Source organism: Mustela putorius, unplaced genomic scaffold (genome assembly GCF_011764305.1).
Source record: "Mustela putorius furo isolate JIRA1106 unplaced genomic scaffold, ASM1176430v1.1 tig00000275_pilon_pilon_pilon, whole genome shotgun sequence".
In the NCBI taxonomy this organism is placed as follows: domain Eukaryota; kingdom Metazoa; phylum Chordata; class Mammalia; order Carnivora; family Mustelidae; genus Mustela; species Mustela putorius.
The window spans coordinates 29,588,803-29,614,702 of record NW_025421341.1 but is presented as its reverse complement, the minus strand read 5'-3'; the positions used below and the strand labels follow the sequence as shown (position 1 = coordinate 29,614,702).

The 25,900-nt window shown below is 45.5% G+C and overlaps 1 protein-coding gene across 1 annotated transcript in view; it reads left to right on the top strand.

Annotated features, from left to right (window-relative positions):
- Positions 1–17,303: 17,303 nt before the first annotated feature.
- IRS1 (insulin receptor substrate 1) overlaps positions 17,304–25,900 on the top strand; it is a 58,575-nt gene continuing 49,978 nt past the window's right edge. Inside the window, exon 1 of the mRNA XM_004776588.3 lies at positions 17,304–22,098. Within this exon, the coding sequence (XP_004776645.1) occupies positions 18,364–22,077 (3,714 nt within the window). The 5' untranslated portion in view covers positions 17,304–18,363 and the 3' untranslated portion in view covers positions 22,078–22,098. The remainder of the gene's footprint in view (positions 22,099–25,900) is intronic.

Sequence of the window (25,900 nt, the reverse complement as noted above, 5' to 3'; positions counted from 1 at the left end):
CGTGTGTTTCTTGATATATGAACTATACACCACATCCTCTGGAATTAACTAAAGAGCTTATTTGAAATGCACATGCGGGATTTACATTAATTAGGTCTCAGGTGGCTCCTGCAAATCTGACTTTGTGCAAGCACCTCAGTCCCCAGATAATTCGAGCAGCCATTAATGGAGTTTCCCCACTTAGAGAATATGCAGGCCGTGTGGTCACTTCCCTGCCAGCCGGCATGACTCTATCTTCTCTATTCTCCCAGGCAGAGACAGCTCTGATGTAAAGAGGATTAAATTTTGGATCCTTTGGATCCCTGCTTGGTTGGGTGATCCAGAACATGTCTGTGCTTTTGGGTCATCCAATTCCAATATTACAAGTTGATACTTCGTAATGACAAATGTCTACCTCATTAGCTTCCTCAGTATATGTCTTCATTTAGCTAATGTCTTAGTGGGTTATTTCCTCTTGGCTTTCTAATGAGTATCAGTGTAATATACCTGATCAGTGCCCAGTAAGTAATTTTTGATTGACTATTATAATGCATTAATTAGAACACTGTCAACTAAGCATGCTACCTCTGATGAACCAAGCAATCGTTTACTTTAACCCACTAGGCATTTTAGGCAAGCCAGTAATTTGACTAAATTTTAGCTCTCAGAAAATTATTAGATGACATTGACCAAATGAGCCCATTGCCAAAAATTATGACTTTGGATCTCACCTGTTCTTAAATTCAGGAAATAAACACATTATAGGACTATATGACTCATTAGGCACTCTTACCCAGGACAAAAATAGTATCATGAAAATGTTAGAGTCACACCATTTTAGACACTGGAAACATTAGATGCAGAAAACGCCCATAGACTGACACGTTCAATGAACTATACATTTTAGTGTGTCTAGAGAAAACCACAATTGAAATGTGAATTGTTATGTTGTTTCAGTGAAAAATAAACCAAAATGCAAGTTGTCTTTTAAAAACATTGAGATCAGGAAAAATCATTAGACCCGTGTTTGCTCTGTGGTATTCGTACCCTGTTGACAAGAGAGCCCGGGTACGGGGCACAGTTAAGAGACTACTCATCGCTTAGCTTAGACTATAAATAAGCTGCTTCATAAACCATTCCACGCATTGTTAGACAAAAGAAATTTTTGGCCTCCAAGGTGACCTTCTTCAGAAGATAAACTGATAATTTCTTGCCAGCTTGTCTTTTTCCATCATTTCCATGCTATTCTAGTTAACGCAACCAGCCTTGCAGTAGATCAGAATATTCAAATACACTATTAGGGCCCCAGACACAGTGATGGGTCTTGAATTCACCCCTACAGAGGTGAAGTAACATTAAATTTGTCACTGCCTCCTCTAAGTCAGCAAGATAGCCCTGTATAATATCTTTCGAAATACTAAGTTAAGAAGTCCGCGGGGAACAAGGTGAAAAGAAGGTTAGCTACAGACATAAAATCATGCACCAGATGTGATGACCCTTCAGCAGAGGCTTTGTAGCCTGCAAGTCAGCATAATGTTATCGAATTCACCTCCTAGCTGAAGCCAGATGCATTGACATAGGCCACCCCACCTGCACACTAATAGATAAGCCATCAGCATCCACTCACAAACTAGAGACACAGAGCAGGGGCAATTTATAAAAAGAACTTATGCTATAAATAGCCACTTTTATTTTCTATTCCCCTCACCCCCAAAGGATTGACCTTTTATTTTAATGTCTGAAGAAACTGTGAATATAATGTAGAGAGACATAAAAATTAACCTTTGGTTGCCAGAATCCTGAAAATTATCCTTTGAAGAACTTATGGAGAACTCGGGCTTCCATTTGTTGAGCACCTGGGATAGAAAGAGGCACACATAGAGTGACAAGTCTTCAAATGAGCTTTTTCTTCCATGGAACACGCTTAGTGGAAATAACTTCAACTAGAGTTAATGAAGTGGAGTAGATATTGCAAGTTCTAATTTTTACTTTTGCTTTCTGTTATGTAGGTAAAGTTCATGGACTTGGACTCAGTCGACCTTGATGTGCTTCTATTAATACAATATAAATATTTTCAAAAGAGTTCCGTGTTACCTAGAGGAATTAAAAAGTAAAATATCCAATGCATTTTTAAAGCTTAGATGAAATATATAGTAACTGTATTATCTGTTATATGGATATTTATTTTAGAAAAGAGAATCCTGGGGCACCTGGGTGGCTCAGGCGGTTAAGCAATTGCCTTCAGCTCAGGTCATGACCCTGGGGTCCTGCGACTGAGCCCTGCATCAGGCTCCCTGCTCAGTGGGGAGCCTGCTTCTCCCTCTCCCTCTGCCACTTCCCCCTGCTTGTACCCTCCCTCTCTGTCAAAATAAATAAATAAATAAAATATTTTTTAAAAAGGAAAGAAAGAAAAGAGAATCCCCAAACTGGATGATTCTAGAAGGCAGATTCTAGGAAATTGTTCATGATGAAATGTGATTTTAGAAATTAGAAAAAAAAATTTCAACCATGCCCATCACAAAAATTAACTCATCACATAATTACTGATGGGAAATTACATGAAGATAGCCAATGCCCTCAAAATAACTAACAATTAGAGTTCATGAATAAGGATTATAGGAAGAAAAAAAATTAATGTGGTTGAGTTTGGGGCAAGAAAAGAAAAAAAATTCAAGTCAGTTATACCTAACAAGTAATCCAATGCATGCACTTTAATAGAATGGTGTTGAAAGGGGCATCAACCACTGGCAGGAAGAAGTCTTAGAAAATTCTGAGTGGTCAGCCTGCAGCAGGCTTCTCCAATTGCTGATGCTGAGCAGTTTCCGTAGCTAGTCACAAAAGCAACTACGGGATCAAGGGACATACAGCCTGACTGCCCTAACTGCCCACTCTGGGGGACAGCAAGGACAGGAGGGTGGCTTGTTGGCTGCTTGCTGGGCTGGGGGCCTGGGCTTCTTTCCTGTCCCAACCTGTCCCCCATCCCTTATGTGCAGCATCCATCTCAAACTCCTGTGTTCCCCGGTGGACTTGGGGGCGGGGGGTATAGGGAACTGGTGCAAACCTACTAACTTCTGGCTCCTGCCTTTTCTATGAGTAATAGAATCTTTTATCTCTAAGGGAAAAAACAAATGTCCCACCAGTTAAATCCAGTCCCACTGGATTAAAATTCCAGTCAGCTTTGACGTCTCTCACAATTTTCTCAGCCATCCAATCTGTTTTCAAAACTCATTGTCTCTACCTCTGTTTTTTTGGTATCTGTTCCTTCCTCTTCATTTCTACCATCACAGATCTAACCCTGAACTGCATTATCTCATTAGGTCTGTTGAAATGGACTCCTAATTAGGCTACCCTTGCCCATTTCTATTCTCTGGATCTGCTCATGTCTCTTTGCCTGTTTCTCATACCCAGTGCTCTTCTTTATGAGTGAAACAAGCCCAAATTCTTCTGTTTGCATTCACAGTCATCTGTTTGGGCCTTAAGGTTACGTGATGGCATTCTGTTCTATAGGTGAGTATACAACAAGAACATGGCACTAGATGTCCTGAATGATTCTCAAATGAAGAGAACACTCTTCTCAAAGATTTTGTATTTGCCACTTCTTATCATGGCTATCATGACGGTTACTGGGTGCTAAATACTTTCCATGCATGATTTCATTGATAGACCAGCCACATGTTCCCCCTACTCCAGTCCACATGGAATGCCCATGTTTCTTCATGACTTTTCCACCATTGTTCATATAGTCCCCTGGCAGAAATGCTTTCTTCAGCCACCTTTCTTTATTGCTCACCTAAAGACAGAAGTGAACAAACCATACATTCTCTACTTTTTGAGAATAAATAAGACTACAATGTGTCTGGTGATATTTAAGAAAAATAAAATAAGTTAAGAGTGTCAAACTGACAAAGTGTTGTCCCTCCCTTCTTGAAGGATGGGATTTCTGTGATCCTTGCCACTCTGTGGTAGACTCTGTCCTGCAATGCGGTGGGGATTGACAGTTGGGTGGAGATGAGGAGTGGTGGGACTAATCCCATTCAAAACACATGATTGAGGATAACAATAACAGTGGTGATGACGACTAATATTTACTGTGCACTCATAAGCTCTATCTGCTTAAACCATCATAATGATTCAGTGAAATACTATTTTATTTCCATGTTACTGATACATGAGAGAAATTGAATTAATTGTCAACATTTACAGTGATGGTAAGTGGCAGTGTCAGTTGACCCAAGGCAGTCCAGATCTAAGATCTCAACTAATAATCTTTCTGTGAATTGACCCATGGAATCTTTCTGTGAATTCTCCATCTTTTGATAAAAGATGGAGAAACACAATGCTGGGTAGATACCCAACAAATTTCCATGTCAACTACATCTGTGCCTCCAATCTCCTCTCTTCTAAATCCCTCCTTCAAAACTACAAGAGTGATCTAGTCAATATGAAATTTCAACTTTATCATTATCCCAATTAAACAACTGAATGTCTTCCAGTGCTGGAGAGAGAAACCATTATCATAATTTTGCTCCCTAATAAAATTTATGAGGTGGTGTATACCTTGGCTGTCAGTTTAAGAAAATCTCTACACCACATCTAAGCACCTGGTACAGAAGGGAAAGTTTATTTAGTGATTCGTTTTATTAGCCATTTCAAAGAAAATCTTGATTGGATATCCTTGGTAGGCTGCAGGGAGATTTAGTGTGTGTGTGTGTTTTTTAAAATATATTATATTTATTTATTTGACAGAAAGAGAGAATATGAGCAAGAGGATGGGGAGAGGGAGAAGCAGACTCCTTGCTGAGCAGGGAAGCCCAATGTGGGGCTTGATTCTAGGACCCCAGGATCACAACTTGAGTGGAGGGCAGCTGCTTAACCCACTGAGCCACACAGGTGCTTTGGAGATTTAGTTTTTATCCACAGAAATAAGTCCCCAGGGGTACAACAACAAAGTCAGAGGCAGTTCAGGTTGGCAAAAAGAAGAAACACAAGGGCTTTGGAGCCAGAGTTTGGAATCATGGCATGATGACTCTTAGAGTTCCAGTAGCCTGATTACCCCCAGTAGTACAATTTGAGGAAATGTTTTCCTCTTCAGAAGGTTGCTGTGAGGATCAATTGAGATAATATATTAATGAGCTTAAAACAATGTCTACATAGAAATTCCTAAGCAAGCGATAATCATTATATATCATTAAAATTTTCATTGTTCTACCTTGTTGTATTTACTGATAGTAATTTAATTCAAGTAGTAATATGTGAATGTTGTTGCAAAGACAAGCAAACAATCTTAGATTGCTTTAATACGGGATAAAAAGTCTTTCTTCCAGAGAAAACCATGCTATGATTTCTTATTTGCCCTTCTAGAATTTTTCTATATGAAAATACACATGTGCTTTAAAAAAAAAAATGATAGCATTTATTTTAGTTTGTGTCTTGCCATTTTTTTTCCTGCAAGGATGATTCCATAATGTAATCTACAGATCTACTGAATTATCTTCAATGACAGTGTAGTGATTCAATATGTAGATTTAACAAATTTTCAACTGATGGACATGTATGTTGTTTTCAGTTATTTTCTATGACAGAACAGCATTTCGATGAATATCCTTATATGTTTATTTTTAGAATTCATTTCTAGAAGTGGAATTGCTGGGTCAAATGTTATATGCATTTGAAATTTGTATAGCCCTTGTTCAACTGCCTTCTGAAGAGGCTGAAAGAATTCATACTCCTACTCAGTTTAGTATAAAGAAGCTATTTAAATACATTCCTTATAAAACATTCAATATTCTTAAGCCAATTTTCTCACTATCCCAGAATAACCCAAGCTGCATTCCTACCTCCTTGACTACAATTTTATTTGTTCCTAGCCTAGAATTATATTTGTTCTCATTTGTCTTTCTAAATCTTACCTATCTGTGTTAGTAGGTCATGTCCAGTTTCAAGTAAGAAAACTCAAGTGAAACTAGATAAAGGAAAATTAAAAGAGAGGGGAGAATAATGATTGAATGAATTCTGAGTGGTTCACAGAATTAAAGGATGAGCTGCAGGTTCTAGAGCAGTTCTAGAGACCTAGGACCAGAGCTTGTACACATGGCTCTAACTATTCAATTACAACTCTGTCAATCTCTGTATAATTCAATTTTCTTCAGTGGTAAGCTGGTGGGTCTCACAACTGTCAGAAAGGAGAAAAGGTAACAAAGTAAACACACAACTTCAAAAGATGTTTTGCACTGGCAATCTCTGGAATCTCTGGCTATCCATACTTTTGGAATATTCTCCTTAGACGGAATTCAAACGAGAAGTTTAGAAAGCACTGGTAGAATGTCCAGAAAAATCATTCCTCCTAAACATCAGGGAGTTGGAATGTTACTGTTATTCTTTATAATAATATCCTTTAAGTGAAAGATGTCCAGCAACAATTCCAGAATCATCTCTTCCCCCACCTACATGACTAGGATATTTTGGAAACGCCCCTTGGGTCACGCTCTCCGTGGTCCTGAACCACCACATAGTGCATTGTTTTAGATTTAGTTGAAATGTGATAGGAGGAGGAAAAGGGAATAGAGAAAGTGAGGAAGCTGTTGAGAGAGAAAAGAAAATATTTTTATTAATTTTAAATACTCTCAGTAACCAACAACGAAACCATGATCAACCTTGGCCAAACAAAAAGAGCAAGCAGTTTTGTGGGAAGTGTGTGTACAAATGTCAGCACAAGCACGGGCACGTGGGAGAATCAGACAGTCATCACTGGGTAGAGGCAGGATAGTTAAACTGTCATTCACAGTGGACATATAACAAATTATATGGATTCTCTTTATTTTCACTTTTATATTAGGGTGGGAAAACTGCAGAACTAAAATAATAATAAAGTCTCATAATTCACAAAGCTGTGTTTAAGTCTGTTCTGTAGTTCTATAAAGATTCTAAGAGGTATGGTTCCTCCTCTGGTAGATTGTGTGCCTATCAATAACACAGTCATTTTTATCTCACATAATTATATTATTGGCATTGATTTATTTTACATAAGATTTTATTTATTATTTTTCCAGCTTAAAATTAAGTGCCAGCATTATATTTGCTTTTTGGATGTACTGTATTACTTTCCATTGATCTTTAATAGTAATTCAAGATAAAGGGAAGAGTTATCATTTATTTGGGAAATTTTTTTAATCAGTAAAATTTGGTTAATCTAGAAGTAAGTTTCTAGAAATAAGCTTTCCTCTAAAAATATTATTTAAATGTTTGGTAAAAAAAAATTAAGGCATATACTCTTGGAAATTTTTTCTATGACTCTCTCTCCTTCTCTTCCCACCCTCCCTTACCTCCTTCTGTTTGAATTTTAAGAAATGTCTAGAAGTCTAGGTGTCAGAGATAAGAAGGTGAAAGCCTTGGTAAGAATTATCTAATATAACATCAAACAAAGATACTTCAATAGCTTTATCCTATGGAAATATTTCAAGTTAGAGTTATTTAGGAAATATAAAATGTGTTGCCATAATTATCCAGGTAAGCCCTACAGATTTTTCTATACACATTTACTGTGCTATATTCATGTGAGGAATGGGTTGAATGCTAGTGATTTCCCTGAAGAATCAAATCATATCCCAAGCATTTTGTGTGCACCTGAGATCATGCTGCTTGGTCTCACATATAACACAAACACAATTAGGCTGAAGCCTGTGCACATTCTGAGGTTTCCTATGACTGGATCAGCAGCAGCAATTGACTCAATAGTTGATCTTCTTCTTGCTGGTACAGCATCTGAAAATCAACATTCTCTTCAATCAGGAACTGAATCTTCTTGATCTTCCTATCATCCCTGTACCTGTTTACTCACAGTCATTCAATCTGTGGTACTTTAAAAAAATGGCCACAATTCTTTGTTATTCCTCCCAGGAAGAAATATGGTCCAGGTTCCTTCCCCTTTAATCTGGCAGGGGTTGGTGACTGCTTCTACCAACCAAGTACATATAGAAGTGAAGCTCTATGATTTCTGAGATGAGGTCATAAAAGGCTACACAACTTCTGCCTGGTTCTCTTGGAACACCCCCCTTTGCATGTTTGCTCTTGGGGTGCTCCATCTGCAGCCTTGATCCTTTTGGAATTTAGCCTTCCTGCCAAGAGAAGCACTAGCCACATGTTGAGAGCAGGTGTAAGGCTTCTGAATGACCCAGACTTTCAGTCCTCCTAATCGAGGTGCCCGACATAGGAGTGAAGACACCTGCAGATAATTCCAGGCTCCAACCATTCAAATTGCCCCCAACTATTCACGTCATCCCATTCAGGGTCCTAGACATGATGGAACATAGACAGCCATCCTCATAGTGCCCTGGCTGAATTCCTGACCCACAGAATCCTTGAACATAATGAAGCAGCTGACATTTTAAGAGACTTCCTTTGGAGTGATTCGTTAATCCACCAATAGAAAACTGACACACTACCTCAGCTGATGGAAACTTAAACTTTCTGGTTGCACAGATCAAAATACAATTTTCTCTCATGTCACATCTAAACTACCTGCAATTCCTACTTACTCCACCTTCAAAATAAACTCAGAATTGACCACTTCTTCTCCGTCTCCACTGCCAGCTGGATCTCCACCTCTTGATTAGATTTCTGCAGTAGCCTGTTAACAGTTCTCTCCACCTCTGCCTTCACTACTGTCTCTTCTCCCCTGACAGTCTGTTCCCAACAGAACTGCCACAATGGGTCTTTGGAATATAAGTCAGATTCTCCCAATGCTCTGTGAAGCATCCTTCAGCTGCTTCCATCTCATTCGGCGTAAAAACCAAAGTCCTTAAAACGACCCACATGATCTTCTCTGATTTTATCTACTGTGCTATCTTCAATCTCTCTTCTTCCTAGTCTCCCCTCCCCCACTTGGCCTCAACAACTCCTCCTTCCTCGCCGTTTCCTTGAATGTGCCAAGCATGTTCCTAATTTGGGCCCTTTGCACTGGCTATTTCCTCTGCATAAACACTTCACCATTTTCCAGTTGGCTATTAGGTCTCTCCTCTGGATCTCAATGTTAATTCTTGAATGAGATGTACCTGGATGGATCACCTACTTATAATAGCAACCCTCTACCAGCACTCCCAAACCTCCTAATCTTGACTTATTTTTTTCTTTCTTTCATAGCACTTATCACCTTCTGACATATTAGATGTTCTGATCATTTAAGATGTTTAGTTTTATTGCCCTTTGTCTTCCCTTACTGAGAGCAGATACCTATCTGCTTTGTGCTGTGTCTCAAGCTCTTATAATAGCAACTGACAAATAGTAAATGTTCAATAAATATTTGTTGAGTAAATGAACGAGAATTAGCCCTTAAGAACTGAATTTCCTAGGACTTGGAGAAATTTATGTTTGGTAAATTGGTTAGAAAATGACATTTAACATTTTAACTAGTTTAATGAAACTTGTGTCAATGAAAGTAATTTTTAATTACTAATAAGTAATTCATTTTCAAATATATCTCCTTTACAACAACAACAAAAAAAGGAGAGTCCCTTTCCTATGTAGCCTCAATCCAAAACTGGTGGTAAATAAAATATAAAATTACAGGAATATATTTTACATGCATTTATGTCTACTTCACCTCTCTCCCCCAAATGCTTTATACACAGGGCAAGGTAAATGGCATTCACTCAATATTACAAGAGAATAAAATGGGGGCATGATAATAAATGCCTGTAATCTTCAAGAAAATAGTAACTGAATTACACTGTGTTCTCAATTCGCCTTTCACCTCTATTTAGATTTCTATTGTTAAGGTGCATGGAAAATTCGAGTGTAGCAGAGTTCATAGCTTAGCAGGGACAGAGTGGCTTCAGCTTAAGAAAAAAGGTAGTGGAAAAATCATATCTGGTTCGTACTAAAAATAGTATAAATTTAAATGAACTAGAATCCATTGGAGTAAGATATGCATTTCCTCCTTAAGAGACTTGATAGCACAGCGAAGGAACTAGAAGTGATGGTTGCTTTGGAATTCAGAAACACTCATATAGTGAGACAACTGCAGATAGCAACACCTTCATGTGCTGGGAAACTCATTTAGTGGGTCCTAGCAAGCATTAAAGGAAGAAGAGCATGAAAAAGAGAGAGGGAAGAGTAAAAAGATTTGAGTGCACTGCAAGACACAAGGATAGGTTGTATTTCAGGCACTTGCCTGCATATGTACAGGGCTTGATGTACAATGTGTTTGCAAATATTTTTACCAGGTGTCATGGAGTTTCTAAGTCATGGGGCACCTGGATGGTGCAGCCCGTTAGGCAGCCAACTCGATTTCCGCTCAGGTCCTGATCTTAGGGTTGTGGGATCAAGCCCCATGTCGGGCTCTGTTCTCAGCCTAGAGTTTGCTTAGGTTTCTCTCTCCCTCTCTCCTCTCTCTCACTCACTCTAATAAATAATGAAATTTTTACCAAAAAAAAAAAAAAGTTTTTAAGTCACTGCAGTAGAATATTTCAGAATAAAACTATTGACCAAAAGTTAGTTCTTGTGTATTTCATATAATATTTTCATTTAAAATATATGGTTTTAGATTTAGGCTGACGAGTGGTTTTCAAATCTTAGCACACATAAAACTCAATGGGGGAGGGGCACCTGGGTGCCTCAGCCATTTGGGCACCTGCCTTCCCCTCCAGTCATGATCTCCAGGTCTTGGGGTTGTGTCCCATGTCAGGCTCCCAGCTCCACGGGGAGTCTGCTTGTCCCCCTCCCTCTGCTCCTCCCCTGCTTGTGATTGCTCTGTCTCTGTATCTCTCTCAAATGAATAAATTTTAAAAAATCTTTAAAAACTCAATGGGGGAAGTGCACATTAACCTAGAGAGCACCCAATTTAGTAGAGCCAGGGGTGGGATAGAAAGAGTGGCACATTCAACAAGCGCCCTGGTGATTCTGATGTGGGTGACCCTCTGTCCACATGTAGAACCGCACCAGGCAACACCAGAGCTACCAATATAATTACACGTCTTGAGTTCAAATCAACCCCACATGTTCCTAATCCACACATGTTCCTAAACTTCTAATCAGTTGGGTTCTGTTTTTGTTTTTGTTTTAAGATTTTATTTATATGAGAGAGAGAGAGAGCTAGTGGGGGTTAGGGGGAGAAGCAGACTCCTCACTGAATGGGGAGCCCGACACCAGGCTCCATCCCAGGACCTCGGTGATCATGACCTGAGCCGAAGGCAGACGCTTAACCAGCTGAGCTACCCAGGCATCCCCGGTTTTTGTTATTAAGTAAAGGAACTTGCAATCATAAGCCAGCCCCAGTTTGAAGAGTTACTTCAAGAAGAAGAAGAAGAAGGAGAAGGAAAAGGAGAAAAGAAATAAAAGATGTGATTATTAATCTTCCCATTGTGGGGGGTGGTGGGAGAAAAGCGAGGGGTCTTGGGAGTCCTGGGGATTCTTTGTTAGGAAAACCAATATTTTACCTCCAGGTCCTGACTACTCAATAGAAGGCATTACAACTTCATCATTATGGACGTTCTTATTAAAAAACAAGTAAAGTTGCAGAATTATTTTGAAGACATTTTTTGGTTATCAAATTTTAGACTAAGCACACTGTACCAAAAAGACAACTTTAAGATGAACAATGGGGGGAAACCAACAAGAGGTGTTGTAAAGTCTACAAATCTTTCTAGGCACATGCTTTTCTAGATAGAACAGATGTCTCTTTGAATACAAGAAACAGCTGGGGATTCCTTCCTTGGATTAAGTGACTAAAAGACTTGGTAGCATTATCTAAGATGACAAATTGATCGGCAAACCTCCAGTTCTTACAAAAGAATATAGAAAATGAAAATATATTAAATCAATAAAATTTTTAAAAAGACAAAGCAAGTCCTTTAGATAGGTGTGATGAGGGACTAACCTAAAAAAAAAAAAACAAAACCCATCAACAAAATTTCCAAAATCGAAGAATTAAATAGTGACATAGAGTTTTCACTTTCTCCCTCTCTTCTAACCTCAGTCATCTGTTTATTTGATGCTTTGTTTATACCGAAAAAAGTAAAAGGTTTGAAATAGTCTGTTGTGGGTGTTAGCACCTTTCTAAAATCCTGTGTTTGTTCTCAGTGTGTTGGTTTTCTCTGAGTTCTCTAGGATAGAGGGAGGATGAAATAAAAATTAGAGCAGAACTGGATTCTCACTGGCTGACTGCTTGTAACTGATTTTTCTCAAAGACTCAAGAGACGTACCAGGCCTGGGTCACTGCCTGCTCCCCCCCAGATACAGTAAATAGCCCACAGATAAAGACTTTTGTTTACTGGCTAGGGCTGTGTATTCACCTGTTCCCAAGATATTTAATTAAACATTTTCCTTTGTACCTAAGCCACTGATTCTTAAAATTTAGTGTGAATAAGAGTCTCTTGGAATGCTGCTTAAAATGCAGATGGTGAAAAAAATAAATAAATAAAATGCAGATGCTGGGGGTTCAGCATTCTCTAAAAGATTTTGGTTTTGTAGGACTTGGATGTAGCCAGAACTCTACATTTTTAATCACACTTTGGAAGACACTCACACAAGTGTTTAAGAGAGACAATAACTCTTCACACTTGTCAGAAAGATTTGATATCTGTGAATGAAAAGAGAGAAGGCCCAATGCAATAGCGCCTCAGTTAAGTAGAATCTTTATTGCTGTTGTTCTCTTGGAATGTCTGGAATACTGAAATGCAAGTACTCGACTTGCATTTCCCAGCAGCATATTCTCATGCCTTTCGACCAATTATTAATTATCCGAAACTGTGCTAAAAAAAAAGGTGGTGCCCACACATACAGGCAGAATGAGTATCCCTGGGAATGGGTCAGAAATGTAGGACAGCAGCCTGCCCTTGACCTTCTGAATCAGAACCCGTGCTTTAACAACATTCTCAGGTTTAGGAAGCCTTCATCTAGCAGATTTCCAAGCCCAATGCGTCTTTCTAGATCACTTTCAATTTCCCAACTTCACTTTTTTTTTAATCTGAAAGGAGGAGAGATTTTAATTACAAGAGAGTACAAGGTTGTGGCACTTGGGGGGCTCAGTAAGGTAAGCAGTGGACTCTTGGTTTCAGCAGCTCAGGCTATGATCTCATGAGTTGTAGAATCTATAGAATCGAGCCCTCAGTTGGGCTCCATGCTCTGCAGGGAGTCTGCTTGAGATTTCTCTTCCTCTGCCCCTGCTCCCATTTGCGAACTCTCTCTCTCTAAAATATATAAATAAATCTAAAAAAGAGGGAGCGAACTCTCTCTCTCTAAAATATGTAAATAAATCTAAAACAGAGGGAGCGAGAGAACAAGGTTATTAAGGGAGGGGCATCTCCAGGCTCCCAAATCATATTGTCTGTAATCGATGACTTTTAAATCAGAAGGTGATAGGTTGTTATTGGATCTCATTTGTGCTGTGCCTACTTTTTAAAAGAGAGATCATAGTGCTCTGTAATTGTACTCATTTGTTTCTCACCTTTACTGCAAGCTTCCTGTGGGCAAGGTCATATGTCAGGAATCTAAATCTTCAGTGCCCAGCTTCATGCCTGGTAAATGAGGTACTCCACAGCACCTGAATGAGGAAAAAATTGCCTATCACTTACCTAAGTGAGAGCCACCCTTCAATTTCAAGCTTAAAGTTTCTCTCCCTCACAAAGATTTCTTTAGTTATTTCATCCACCATGATCTCCACCTGCTCTCGGTAAATACCCGGTATCTGACCTTTAACACACACACACACACACACACATACTATATTGGGTATCATTCATCTTTATTTTGTATCTCTTAATATCTCATCAAAACTATAAGAATCTGTCTTTTTTATATATTTCATATCACCTTACAGAGTAGGCATTCAAATTTTTGTTACTATGAAGCTATCTTAAAATAAAAAATAGATATTACAATGGGAAAATTGGCAAGTTTTTATTTCCCTTCAATAATCATTCTAATTTGCCATTTTTTTTTTACAGATGACAATATATAAGCAGCTCCACAAGATACAAGCTATTTATCCTAAGTAGAACATGTTTTGATATAGGAAATACTTTCTAATTGTTAAATGCTTAATTGTGCCTTCAGCCAATTCAAATCTAATTTCTGTTATTTTTGACAGTAACTTATACTTCTCTATGTTGACAAAATATAAAATGTTTAACTTACAACATATTAATTAATAACCAAAATAAGTTTCTAGTTAGAGATCACTTTAAGGATATATGTAATAATTTATAAAGTTTGTGTATGTCCCTGATAGCATTACACATAGATCAATTTTTTCACTTCAAAGATAATTGTAGACATATTGCCCAATAGTGAATCCATGGCATACTAAGTTTTACTTCCTAGAATCATAACTTTATTTGTGAATATCAACATAACTGTCACAGTGTTCTGATGAGCCATTTCAGTTGTTTCAGTTTTAAGATGCACTTTAGTCTATTACACAAATAATCTCTAGCCTATAGATGGCAGCATTGAGCAATATATTTGGTAATAGGTTGCTTTTTGGTTTCTGTGAATTTTCAGCTAGGACTTAATGTTTCATACAGCGTATTTCATTACAGTATGCCACAAGACTAATTTAGCGTTGGGTGACAGGATAATACTTGTACCTGCTCCAAACTACTTCAGATTCCACAAAAGCATCTCTTTCTAGTCTGTATCTTATATGAACCACATGTGCGTTTCCAGAGTTATCTCAACCCATTAATAAAAAAAGTGAAGAACAAATTAACTTACTATAGTATAATTAGAGTAAATACCAACCATTTTTAACGTTGGTAGTAAAACATCAGAAAGTAGGAAGAAATGGCAGTAACATTCCATGATCAGCAGTTACCCTCCACTGAAACGCGCTGGTCTGAACAGAATTTGTCGCAGCAATCTGGCTTATTGCATGATTTCTATAGAACATGTTAGCCCTGAAATTGAATTTTTAGGGCAGAAACCCTTTCCCACTGAGACATAGTTTTTAAAAATATTTTTATATTATGTAATAATTTGTTTTATATGATTAAAATACAAACCTTTCTGTGAAGGTTATTACAGAACATTTGCAAATTAAATTGATCTTCCTGCCTTCTGCTCCTTTTAGCAACGAATATTTGGTTTCTATACAGGTATATTCCCTTTAGGTTTGGGGGGCAGGTGGGGTTAGAAGGTCATTTTAAAAGTTAAAGTCTATGCACTATGTGAAATATCCTCCACTCAACCAGCGCTAACCATCAAACCAGTAAAAAGCCCTTTGGCCTTAGATTACGTCGTTACTAAAAAAACAACCTTTTTATCTTACTTTTTTCTTGCCAAGGGTAAAACCCCACACAATTACACTTTACTACTAACTTCAGTCTTCCTGGCTTCACATCCCCCTCCCATGCTCCCCATTAAGCAAGCTATGCTCCCAGCAGCTCGGCCCCTGTTGTTACCGCCTCGTTACCAGCTCCAAAATCTGCTATTTATAGCTTTGCTTTAGTGGGCACGTGTGCCCTCATCACCAAGCTGTCAGAGGGAGAGAAGGGCGGGCTCTCAATTCAACAGTGTGTACACAAATTATAGATTAACCAGGTTTAGATGAGCCCGCATGATGTTGGGGAGCCTGAAGGTAAGAGGAGAAATGAGAAGCTCCCGGACTTCCGCAGATGCCGGGTCCCCCAATTCACGTATCATACGCCACTGAATGGCGCCTATGGTTCTTCTCTTTTATTTTTTTTTTACTACGCTTCGCAACCTACCTTGGTACCCTCACCCTCTGTCCCCACCTCCCCTCCTGCAATGCAAGGCTTGAAAGACAGACAGGCCTACCAATCAGCAGGCTTCTCCAAGAAACAGCCCCCCCTCCCCCCCCCCCCCCCCCCCCCCCCCCCCCCCCCCCCCCCCCCGCTTTAGGCCCAGGCGCGCTCCTCGCCGCCCAGTGGGTCGGGCCACCGAGCATGCCCAGCACTTCCACTGCTGCGTTTCGCCGCGAGCATCCCGCAGTGTCTGAGAGCTGGAGGCAAAGAACGGTCTCCGGCGTGGAGAGGGGATGGAAACCCCAAAACGGCCAGGAATGGGGAGAGGGGATAAATAAGACAGCACTACACCAAATGACAAACGTCATCTTCGTAGGGTCCTTGCTACCAGCCGGACAAGCAAGGGACACACTGCTTGTTTATAGGTCAGCTTAAAAAAAAAGAAAAGAAAAGAAATAAAAGAAAAGAAAAAGAAAAAACAACTTTGGCTAGCGTTTGCTTGTGGTGAGAATGATACCCCAAGGTAACTGTAAGAGTCTGTTCAAGTAGATGCAGGATGCTGGCCTGTTCTACTCGTGAAGTACCCATTTTCCCTTAGCGTCGAGCTGGCACGATCCTTGTTTTCTCCCGATTATCCTTGTGGTCAAGGGTAAAAATTTTATAGGGCGGTTCAGTGGGTGTGGAAGCTGTGCGTGAAACAAACACTTAAGCCAATATTTACACAATAGGGTTTTGGCTTTATGAACCCTCTCTAGGTCCCTAACATCTTTTTAAAAATACAGATAAATTCCGGAATATGTTCAGGGGCATCTCATTTTCTCGCTAAGACTTTACCCCTGTGGATCCCCGCCCCTTCCCTAGGAAGAAGGTGGGGGGAGCCGCGATATTTACATTTTCTCCCTAATTGATCAGCGGCTAGCCCCACAGAGCCAGACAGAGGACACAATACCGGGATTTCTCTTTTCATTTCGGAGTGACAAGAATCCCCCAATATATGCCCTTGGGCGCCCCTCTGTTCCTTCGAGGTACATCCCTGCAGTGATTTCGGGGATTCCAAGGTGGAAGGCTGGCCCAGAAGTCCCTTATAAAAACACAGATTTCCTCCCTGTGGCCTATCACCCTGAAACTGAAATCTAGCTTTTATATATTCTGGGAGAAAAAGGTTGGACTAGAAACCTCCCTCTCTAGGGGTCGATCTTACCTGTTAGGTAAGCTCTAGCCCAGCTCCCGCGCCCCCTCCTCCCTGGACCCTCCCACTCAGGGCCCCGAAGCCGCAGAGCCCCCCCCGCCGCCCCCCACCCTCACTCCTGCGTCTTCCCGAGCTCGCCCCCCCGCTGCCGTTTTCCCAGACTCCCCTCGTGCTTTCGGGTAGCCACCCAAACACACCCGCCCGCACCCGCGGCGGGGATTCCTGCGGGCCGGGGGCGCCCTGGGTGGCGCACGGGGAGGACTGCTCTGCGCAGGGGCTGGCGGCCGCGCAGGGGCGCTGCCCGAGCGCTGCGCCGGGGCCCAGGGCGGGCGCCGCTGCGGCACGGCCGGGGGGCGGAGAGGGGCGGGCGCGGGGCGGGCTCGGCCCGGAATGTAGAGACCCGGGCGGGAGCCTCCCGGCGGCGGCGGCGGCGGCCGGGCTGCGGAGCGCAGAGGCTCCGTCACGTGTTTTTCCTCCTCCGAGTGAGACGGCGGCGCGGTCGGCGGGGGCCGGCGCGCAGAGCCAGACGCCGCCGCTTGTTTTGGTTGGGGCTCTCGGCAACTCTCCGAGGAGGAGGAGGGAGGAGGGGAGAAGTAACTGCAGAGGCAGCGCCTCCCGGGGAAGAGGCGTCTTCCCCGACTCCTTCCCAAACCTCCCCCTTTGCCTCCCGCCCTCGTCCCCTCCCCTCCTCCCCTGCCGACTGGAGCGAGGGGCAGGGATGAGCCTGTCCCTCCGGCGCGTCCCCAGCTCCCTCGGCTGCCTAGTAGCGTTTTGCGTGGAAAAGGCACTTTCTCCGCCCGCCGAGATGGGCCCGAATGGGGGCTGCAGCGGACCCGTCTGCGGGCGGCGGCAGCAGCAGCAGCAACAGCCGCAGCGCCGCGGTCTCTGCGATTGAGCTGGTATTTGGGCGGCTGGTGGCGGCGGGGCGGTTGGGGGGTGGGAGGAGGCGGAGGAGGAGGCGAAGGAGGAGGAGGAGGAGGGAGAACCCCGTGCAACGTTGGGACTTGGCAGCTCGCCTCCCCCTGCCCAAGGATATTTAATTTGCCTCGGGAATCGCTACTTCCAGAGAGGAACTCAGGAGGGAAGGCGCGCGCGCCTGGAGGGGCAGCGCGGGGACCCCCGGCCGCCGCCGCCCGTCTGCGCCAGACTCCAGCCCGGGTGGCAAGAGATGCATCTTCGCCCCTTCTTGGCCGCGGCGGCTGCGAGGAGACTCGGCTCTTGGAGGATCCGGGCTTCACTCACCCTAGACGCACTGCCTCCCCCTCAGGGCATGAAACGCCCGTAAACTCCGGCCGAGGCCGTCTCTTTGGCGCAGCAGCTGCGTCCCCCTTCGGCTGCCCCTCCCCAGCGCCGGGGGCGGCGTGGCTTTCGGAGTCGGGGGTTCGGCTGTCTCCAGCCCTGTTTGCATGTGCGGGGCCGCGGCGAGGAGCCTCCGCCCCCCACCCGGTTGTTTTTCGGCGCCTCCCTCTCCTCGGCTGCGGTGGCGGCGGCGGCAGCATGGCGAGCCCTCCCGAGACCGACGGCTTCTCGGACGTGCGCAAGGTGGGCTACCTGCGCAAACCCAAGAGCATGCACAAGCGTTTCTTCGTGCTGCGGGCGGCCAGCGAGGCGGGGGGCCCGGCGCGCCTCGAGTACTACGAGAACGAGAAGAAGTGGCGGCACAAGTCGAGCGCCCCCAAACGCTCGATCCCCCTCGAGAGCTGTTTCAACATCAACAAGCGGGCCGACTCCAAGAACAAGCACCTGGTGGCCCTTTACACCCGGGACGAGCACTTTGCCATCGCGGCGGACAACGAGGCCGAGCAGGACAGCTGGTACCAGGCCCTCCTGCAGCTGCACAACCGGGCCAAGGGCCACCACGACGGGGCGGCAGCCCCCGGGGCAGGAGGAGGTGGGGGCAGCTGCAGTGGCAGCTCTGGCCTCGGGGAGGCTGGGGAGGACTTGAGTTACGGGGACGTGCCCCCAGGACCTGCGTTCAAGGAGGTCTGGCAGGTGATCCTGAAACCCAAGGGCCTGGGTCAGACAAAGAACCTGATTGGGATCTACCGTCTCTGCCTGACCAGCAAGACCATCAGCTTCGTGAAGCTGAACTCGGAGGCGGCGGCTGTGGTGCTGCAGCTGATGAACATCAGACGTTGCGGCCACTCGGAGAACTTCTTCTTCATCGAGGTGGGCCGTTCTGCAGTGACGGGACCTGGGGAGTTCTGGATGCAGGTGGATGACTCTGTGGTGGCCCAGAACATGCACGAGACAATTCTGGAGGCCATGAGGGCCATGAGCGATGAGTTCCGTCCTCGAAGTAAGAGCCAGTCCTCCTCCAACTGCTCCAACCCCATCAGCGTCCCCCTGCGCAGGCACCATCTCAACAACCCCCCGCCCAGCCAGGTGGGGCTGACGCGCCGCTCTCGCACGGAGAGCATCACCGCCACCTCTCCCGCCAGCATGGTGGGCGGCAAGCAGGGCTCCTTCCGTGTGCGCGCGTCCAGTGATGGCGAAGGCACCATGTCCCGGCCGGCCTCGGTGGACGGCAGCCCTGTGAGTCCTAGCACCAACAGGACCCACGCCCACCGGCATCGCGGCAGCTCCCGGCTACACCCTCCTCTCAACCACAGCCGCTCCATCCCCATGCCTTCCTCTCGCTGCTCACCTTCTGCCACTAGCCCGGTCAGTCTGTCGTCCAGCAGCACCAGTGGCCACGGCTCCACCTCGGACTGTCTTTTCCCACGGAGGTCTAGTGCTTCTGTGTCGGGATCCCCCAGCGATGGCGGCTTCATCTCCTCCGATGAGTATGGCTCCAGCCCTTGCGATTTCCGAAGTTCCTTCCGCAGTGTCACCCCGGATTCCCTGGGCCACACCCCACCAGCCCGAGGCGAGGAGGAGCTGAGCAACTACATCTGCATGGGGGGCAAAGGGTCCTCCACCCTTGCCGCCCCCAATGGTCACTACATTTTGCCTCGGGGTGGCAACGGTCACCGCTACATCCCAGGAACTAGTTTGGGCACCAGCCCAGCCCTGGCTGGGGATGAAGCAGCCAGTGCTACAGATCTGGATAATCGGTTCCGAAAGCGGACTCACTCTGCTGGCACGTCCCCTACCATTTCCCACCAGAAGACACCATCCCAGTCCTCTGTGGCTTCCATTGAGGAATACACGGAGATGATGCCTGCCTACCCACCAGGAGGTGGCAGTGGAGGCCGACTGCCTGGCTACCGGCACTCTGCCTTCGTGCCCACCCACTCCTACCCCGAGGAGGGTCTGGAAATGCACCCTTTGGACCGGCGTGGGGGCCACCACCGCCCAGACGCCTCCACTCTCCACACTGATGATGGCTACATGCCCATGTCCCCAGGAGTGGCGCCGGTGCCCAGCAGCCGAAAGGGCAGTGGGGACTACATGCCCATGAGCCCCAAGAGTGTGTCTGCACCCCAGCAGATCATCAACCCAATCAGACGCCATCCCCAGCGAGTGGACCCCAATGGCTACATGATGATGTCCCCGAGCGGCAGCTGCTCCCCTGACATTGGAGGTGGGCCCAGCAGTAGCACTGGCGCTGCCCCTTCTGGGGGCAGCTATGGCAAGCTGTGGACAAATGGGGTTGGGGGGCACCATGGTTCTGCCCTGCCGCATCCCAAGCTGCCTGGGGAGAGTGGCAGCAGCAAGCTCTTGTCTTGTACTGGTGATTACATGAACATGTCACCAGTGGGGGACTCCAACACCAGCAGCCCCTCCGACTGCTACTATGGCCCGGAAGACCCCCAGCACAAGCCAGTTCTCTCCTACTACTCATTGCCAAGGTCCTTTAAGCACACCCAGCGCCCTGGGGAGCTGGAGGAGAGTGCTCGGCACCAACACCTTCGCCTTTCCTCCAGCTCTGGTCGCCTTCTCTATGCTGCAGCGGCGGAAGATTCCTCCTCCTCCACCAGCAGCGACAGCCTGGGAGGGGGATACTGTGGGGTGAGGCCAGATCCTGGCCTCCCACATATCCACCATCAGGTCCTGCAGCCTCATCTGCCTCGAAAGGTGGACACAGCTGCCCAGACCAACAGCCGCCTGGCTCGGCCCACGAGGCTGTCGCTGGGGGATCCCAAGGCCAGCACCTTACCTCGGGTACGAGAGCAGCAGCAACAGCCGACCCTGCTGCACCCTCCAGAGCCCAAGAGCCCGGGGGAATATGTGAATATTGAATTTGGGAGTGATCAGCCGGGTTACTTGTCTGGTCCTGTGGCTTCCCGCAGCTCGCCTTCTGTCAGGTGTCCGTCCCAGCTCCAGCCAGCTCCCCGAGAGGAAGAGACTGGCACAGAGGAATACATGAACATGGACCTGGGGCCGGGCCGGAGGGCGACCTGGCAGGAGAGCACTGGGGTCCAGCCAGGCAGAGTGGGCCCTGCACCTCCTGGAGCTGCTAGCATGTGCCGGCCTACCCGGGCAGTGCCCAGCAGCCGGGGGGACTACATGACCATGCAGATGGGTTGTCCCGGGCAGAGCTACGTGGACACCTCACCAGTTGCCCCCATCAGCTATGCTGACATGAGGACAGGCGTTGTGGAGGAGGCCAGCCTTCCAGGGGCCACAGCAGCAGCTCCCTCATCCTCTGCAGCCTCTGCTTCCCCCACCACTGCGCCTCAGAAAGCAGGGGAGCTGATGGCTCGCTCTTCCCTGCTGGGAGCCCCACAGGGACCTGGGGCCATGAGCGCCTTCACCCGGGTCAACCTCAGTCCCAACCGGAACCAGAGTGCCAAAGTGATCCGTGCGGACCCACAAGGGTGCCGGAGGAGGCATAGCTCTGAGACCTTCTCCTCCACACCTAGTGCCACCCGGGCGGGCAACACGGTGCCCTTTGGAGGGGGGGCAGCTGTAGGGGGCAGCGGTGGTGGCAGCAGCAGCACGGAGGACATGAAACGCCACAGTTCTGCTTCCTTTGAGAATGTGTGGCTGAGGCCTGGGGAGCTTGGGGGAGCTGCCAAGGAGCCGGCCCCAGTGTGTGGGGCTGCTGGGGGTTTGGAGAATGGGCTTAACTACATAGACCTGGATCTGGTCAAGGACTTCAAACAGCGCCCTCAGGAGCGCCCCCCTCAACCGCAGCCTCCCCCGCCCCCACCCCCTCATCAGCCTCTGGGCAGCAGTGAGAGCAGCTCAACCAGCCGCTCCAGTGAGGATTTAAGCGCCTATGCCAGCATCAGTTTCCAGAAGCAGCCAGAGGACCTCCAGTAGCTCAACTGGACATCACAGCAGGTGCGTTTCATGGTGACAAAGTCAGAAGACAAAACTGCTTTTAACCTTGTGCTGGAATTCTCTTCCTCTTTGCCTAGGCCCCTTTCCTCTCCTGTTTGCTACTTCCTTAGGGAGTGCTTTTTCACAGGATGGGGGAGGGGAGGGCATGCAAGGTGCTCCCTCCACCAGGACACTTGGCTGACTGTCCAGTAAGCCCGCTGGAGCTGCGGCCCGGAGGCCTTTCATTTGAGGCTTCCAAGTGAAGTACTTACTGTAGCATTAGCAAAATATACACCCTATACCAGTTCTGAGGCTTGTGAAGTTCATATATAAGAACCTTGTTCTCTTTACTGAAGTTTTCTTTTGACTATATATTTAGGTCATTCCCTAGAAGGAACAGCTCAACAGAAATATTTGTTAGCACAGGGGCTGAACCAAACTCTTCATTTCAGATAGTTTCTTGGAGTTCTGAAGGGTGATCTTATCAAGTTGCTCCGTGTACTTTAATTCTGTGATTTCCCAATACCGAGGCAACATAAATAGCAGCGGAAACATCAGTTTTTATTCTTGCTGCCTTAAAAAGATCCAGGAGTAAGAGCTGGTTTAGGCTTACATATTTAGGGAAAAATGCCTGTCTATTTATGATTCTCTGTAGAAAGTAATTATGGGTGACATTCTCTTTTTGCTCTTGAGCCAGGGTTTGTGAAATATCTTTCACACACCGACCCACCACCTCACAGGTGTGGCTGCTTCTGCCCGGGGTCTGCAGTAAAGTGCGGGTGTCTGGGACCCATTATTCGTGAAGCATTATGGAAATTCATCCCAGCGTGTCTGCCTCACAGTTGTCTGCTCTTGCAAAGGCCTGCAGGGAGACATCACACAGATCATTTGGGGGCTACTGTACATCTTCTGTGAAATTACTTAACATTTTTACTTCGAAAAGAAGGAGTATTGTGTTAGGGAAATGCTTTTGTTTTGCATTGGCTGGAAAGGCTAGGAGTACTCTTCCATTTTTAGAGCGTTTATTGTTTGCCTTTCAGTGCAAGATTAGGCACCCCAGTACGTGTTGAAAGTTGGCTTTACATCTTTGGTGGCTAAGGCTCTATTGAAAATGAAAAACACTTATAACAGGAAATTTGCCTGTCCTTCATTCTGTTGAGCCTGTTTTCTGGTGGTCATAATTGTGGGAAGAAAAGAGGAGTATAGTTTGCAAATAGTGTTATGAGTTGGCCATGCAGAAGTTTCCAGCATTTGGAAACACTTTATTCTGAGAAACTCATTATCTTGTGATAGACTTTTTGATGGATGCCTCATGGAATGAGCTTTTAAGTGTGTGTCCATTTATCAGAAATTGTGCATTGGGTTCCTCTTGGTAGGTATTTTATTATGTGGTCTCAGTCTCCTTGATTCTAACCAGTTTCTAATATCTGACCATATCATTCGCTGTTTTCTAGAACAAGATATAGGTACATAAACATTCAGACTAAGATTTTAGGTGGTATGATATACAGTATCATTTGCTTAGCATTCAGTGTTTACTTTCGTGATTCACTACAGAAGATTTAATTATATATGTCAACACCAGCAGTTAAAAACTTAGGTTATTTTTGAAGATAAAAAAAATGATGTCTTAGGGAATGTGAATCCCTCTAATACTTTAACCATTTGTGTTGCAAGATGTTTCATTTATAAACTAATGAGGATTTGAAGGAAACAAAATTTTCATTTATAAACTAATGAGGATTTGAAGGAAAACAAAATTTTCATTTTAGAGAAGAGGAAAGAGGCTAGGAAATAATAAATGTTCCTCACCTGTTTTCTTGGTTTGAACAGGTTTCTTTTGATAAAAGAATTAATATTTTGCTCTGAAAGAAAGTGATGACCAAATAGAGTTTTCATCTTTAAAGGGGCTTTGAAATAAAATCCTCTTTATGTGGAGGGTACATTAAAAACAAACCAACCAAAGCAAAATGATCTTCTATTCTTAGCTCTCTTAGGGAGAGTGTAGGATTCTGGAATAAACTTGTAGTCATATCCCTAATACTGTTGGAGTAACAATATACCGTGCCTTGACAGCCCCATGCCAGAAAAATCTGTGTTTTAAATGAGGCACCAAATGCTACCTGACACCCTTCCATCCTGAATTCTGCTCCCTCGCCTTTGCCCTGTTGAATCTAAAGATGTGATCTGATAGTCAGTTATCCTCTGAAACAAAAAAATCCGACCTGCCCTTGCAAACAGCTTTTCCTAGGAATGAGTATTTTGGTTGTGAAAACTCCTTTTTCCTAACTTCCTCAGCAATTCATATTTTTTCATCTCCTGCTCATGGCTCAGATAAAACCTTGGAACAGGAAGGGAATGGGGTGCTAGAAGGGGTGTGTGCTTTCTCCTGACCCCTCATTTTAAACATTGAGGCTTGTCTAGTATTTTTCAGTGTCTGTTAAATGAGAACATTTGTTAGGCAGCTCAGGTACTCAGGACCGGTGGTTGTCCTGATTGACCTTATGTCCAGTTTCTAATTTTTGTCAGCCTGTGCCTCCCCTAACTTGGTTCTGATTTTGAGTTCTTGTTTTCCAGCATCCCCTTCTCCCATTCCCTTTGTTTTCCACCTCTTATTTCATGTTTCTGGCCTTGTCTTTTTTTCCTCTTTTTCTCCATTTCAGAATTTCGCAGTCCTTGTGGCCTGCTCTCTGCAGAGAGTGGATTGAAAGTCCAAGAAAGAGGGCAGAAAGGACACAGCAGCCCAGTTATCTTTAACCAGCCTTTACCTCCAATTTGTTTTTTAGTTTTTGAAACCGCAGCTCGGGCAGATACAGCAGGCTTTGGCAAAGGCACAGACCCAAGCCACCCTTTTAACTTCCCTTTTTTCTTTTGGTCATTTTGTTCTGTGTCTCCCCCCACCCCCCAGGGCATTTCTCTTCCGTTCACTACATTTCCTTGTTGTGATTTCAAGGATTCCGTACCTCCAGGACTACCTCCCATCTCTCCCTCCTCCTCCCTCCTTCTCTTCCCCTCCCTGTGTGGCCTTTTTTGTCTGGCGCATACCGTCTCAGCTCTGGCACTTTCCCGTTTCCCGGGTCACCTCCGCTTCCTGCATTCCTCCCTATTTATTTGGCACTTGGCTTCCCTCCCTCCTCCAAGCCCCTTTAGCCGGGGGGTTGGGGAGTCTGTAGCGGCGCGGAGGCCTCCTTCACAAGTCTCCCACCCCGCCCACTCCGGTCGCCGGGAGGCGCCGGGCTGCCTGGCCCCTTCCCCGCCCCGCCGCGTGGTCCGCGGTGCTGGTGAGCCCAGGGCCCTCGGTGCAGGACTGGCTCTGAGTGGGCGGGGTGGAAGGGCCCTGATTGGCTCTTGCCAGAGCCAATCAGTGTGAATGTCTGCTGAGGAGGGCACGGGGTGGGACTTGAATCGGAGGGGTAGGAGGGGGGCCGTGGCCTCCTGCTGGGTCTTGGGTCCTACGGTGGCCCCCTTCGCGGGGCATCGCAGGCACCAGCCCTCCCAACTCCCTCCCTCCACCTCTTTTCTCTTGTGCCTGCGGAACTGAGCCAAATACGTGCCCCCTCCCACTCCCCCTTGCAGAGGATGTTATGTGCTCAGCCTTATTCGTGCATCCAGCCCAGAATCCTAAGAATGAGAAAGTCCAACCAGCCCACTGACAGAGGCCGGAAACACACACTTCCTCTTATTTTTAATTGAGAAAAATCCAGGCCATGACCATGTGACGTGCCCCATTTTGTTTCCCTCCTCTCTTTACTACGGTTTACTACGACGCCACGTTCCTTCATCTTCCTGTCTGGAAATCCAGGAGCACGTGGTTGTAGGATTG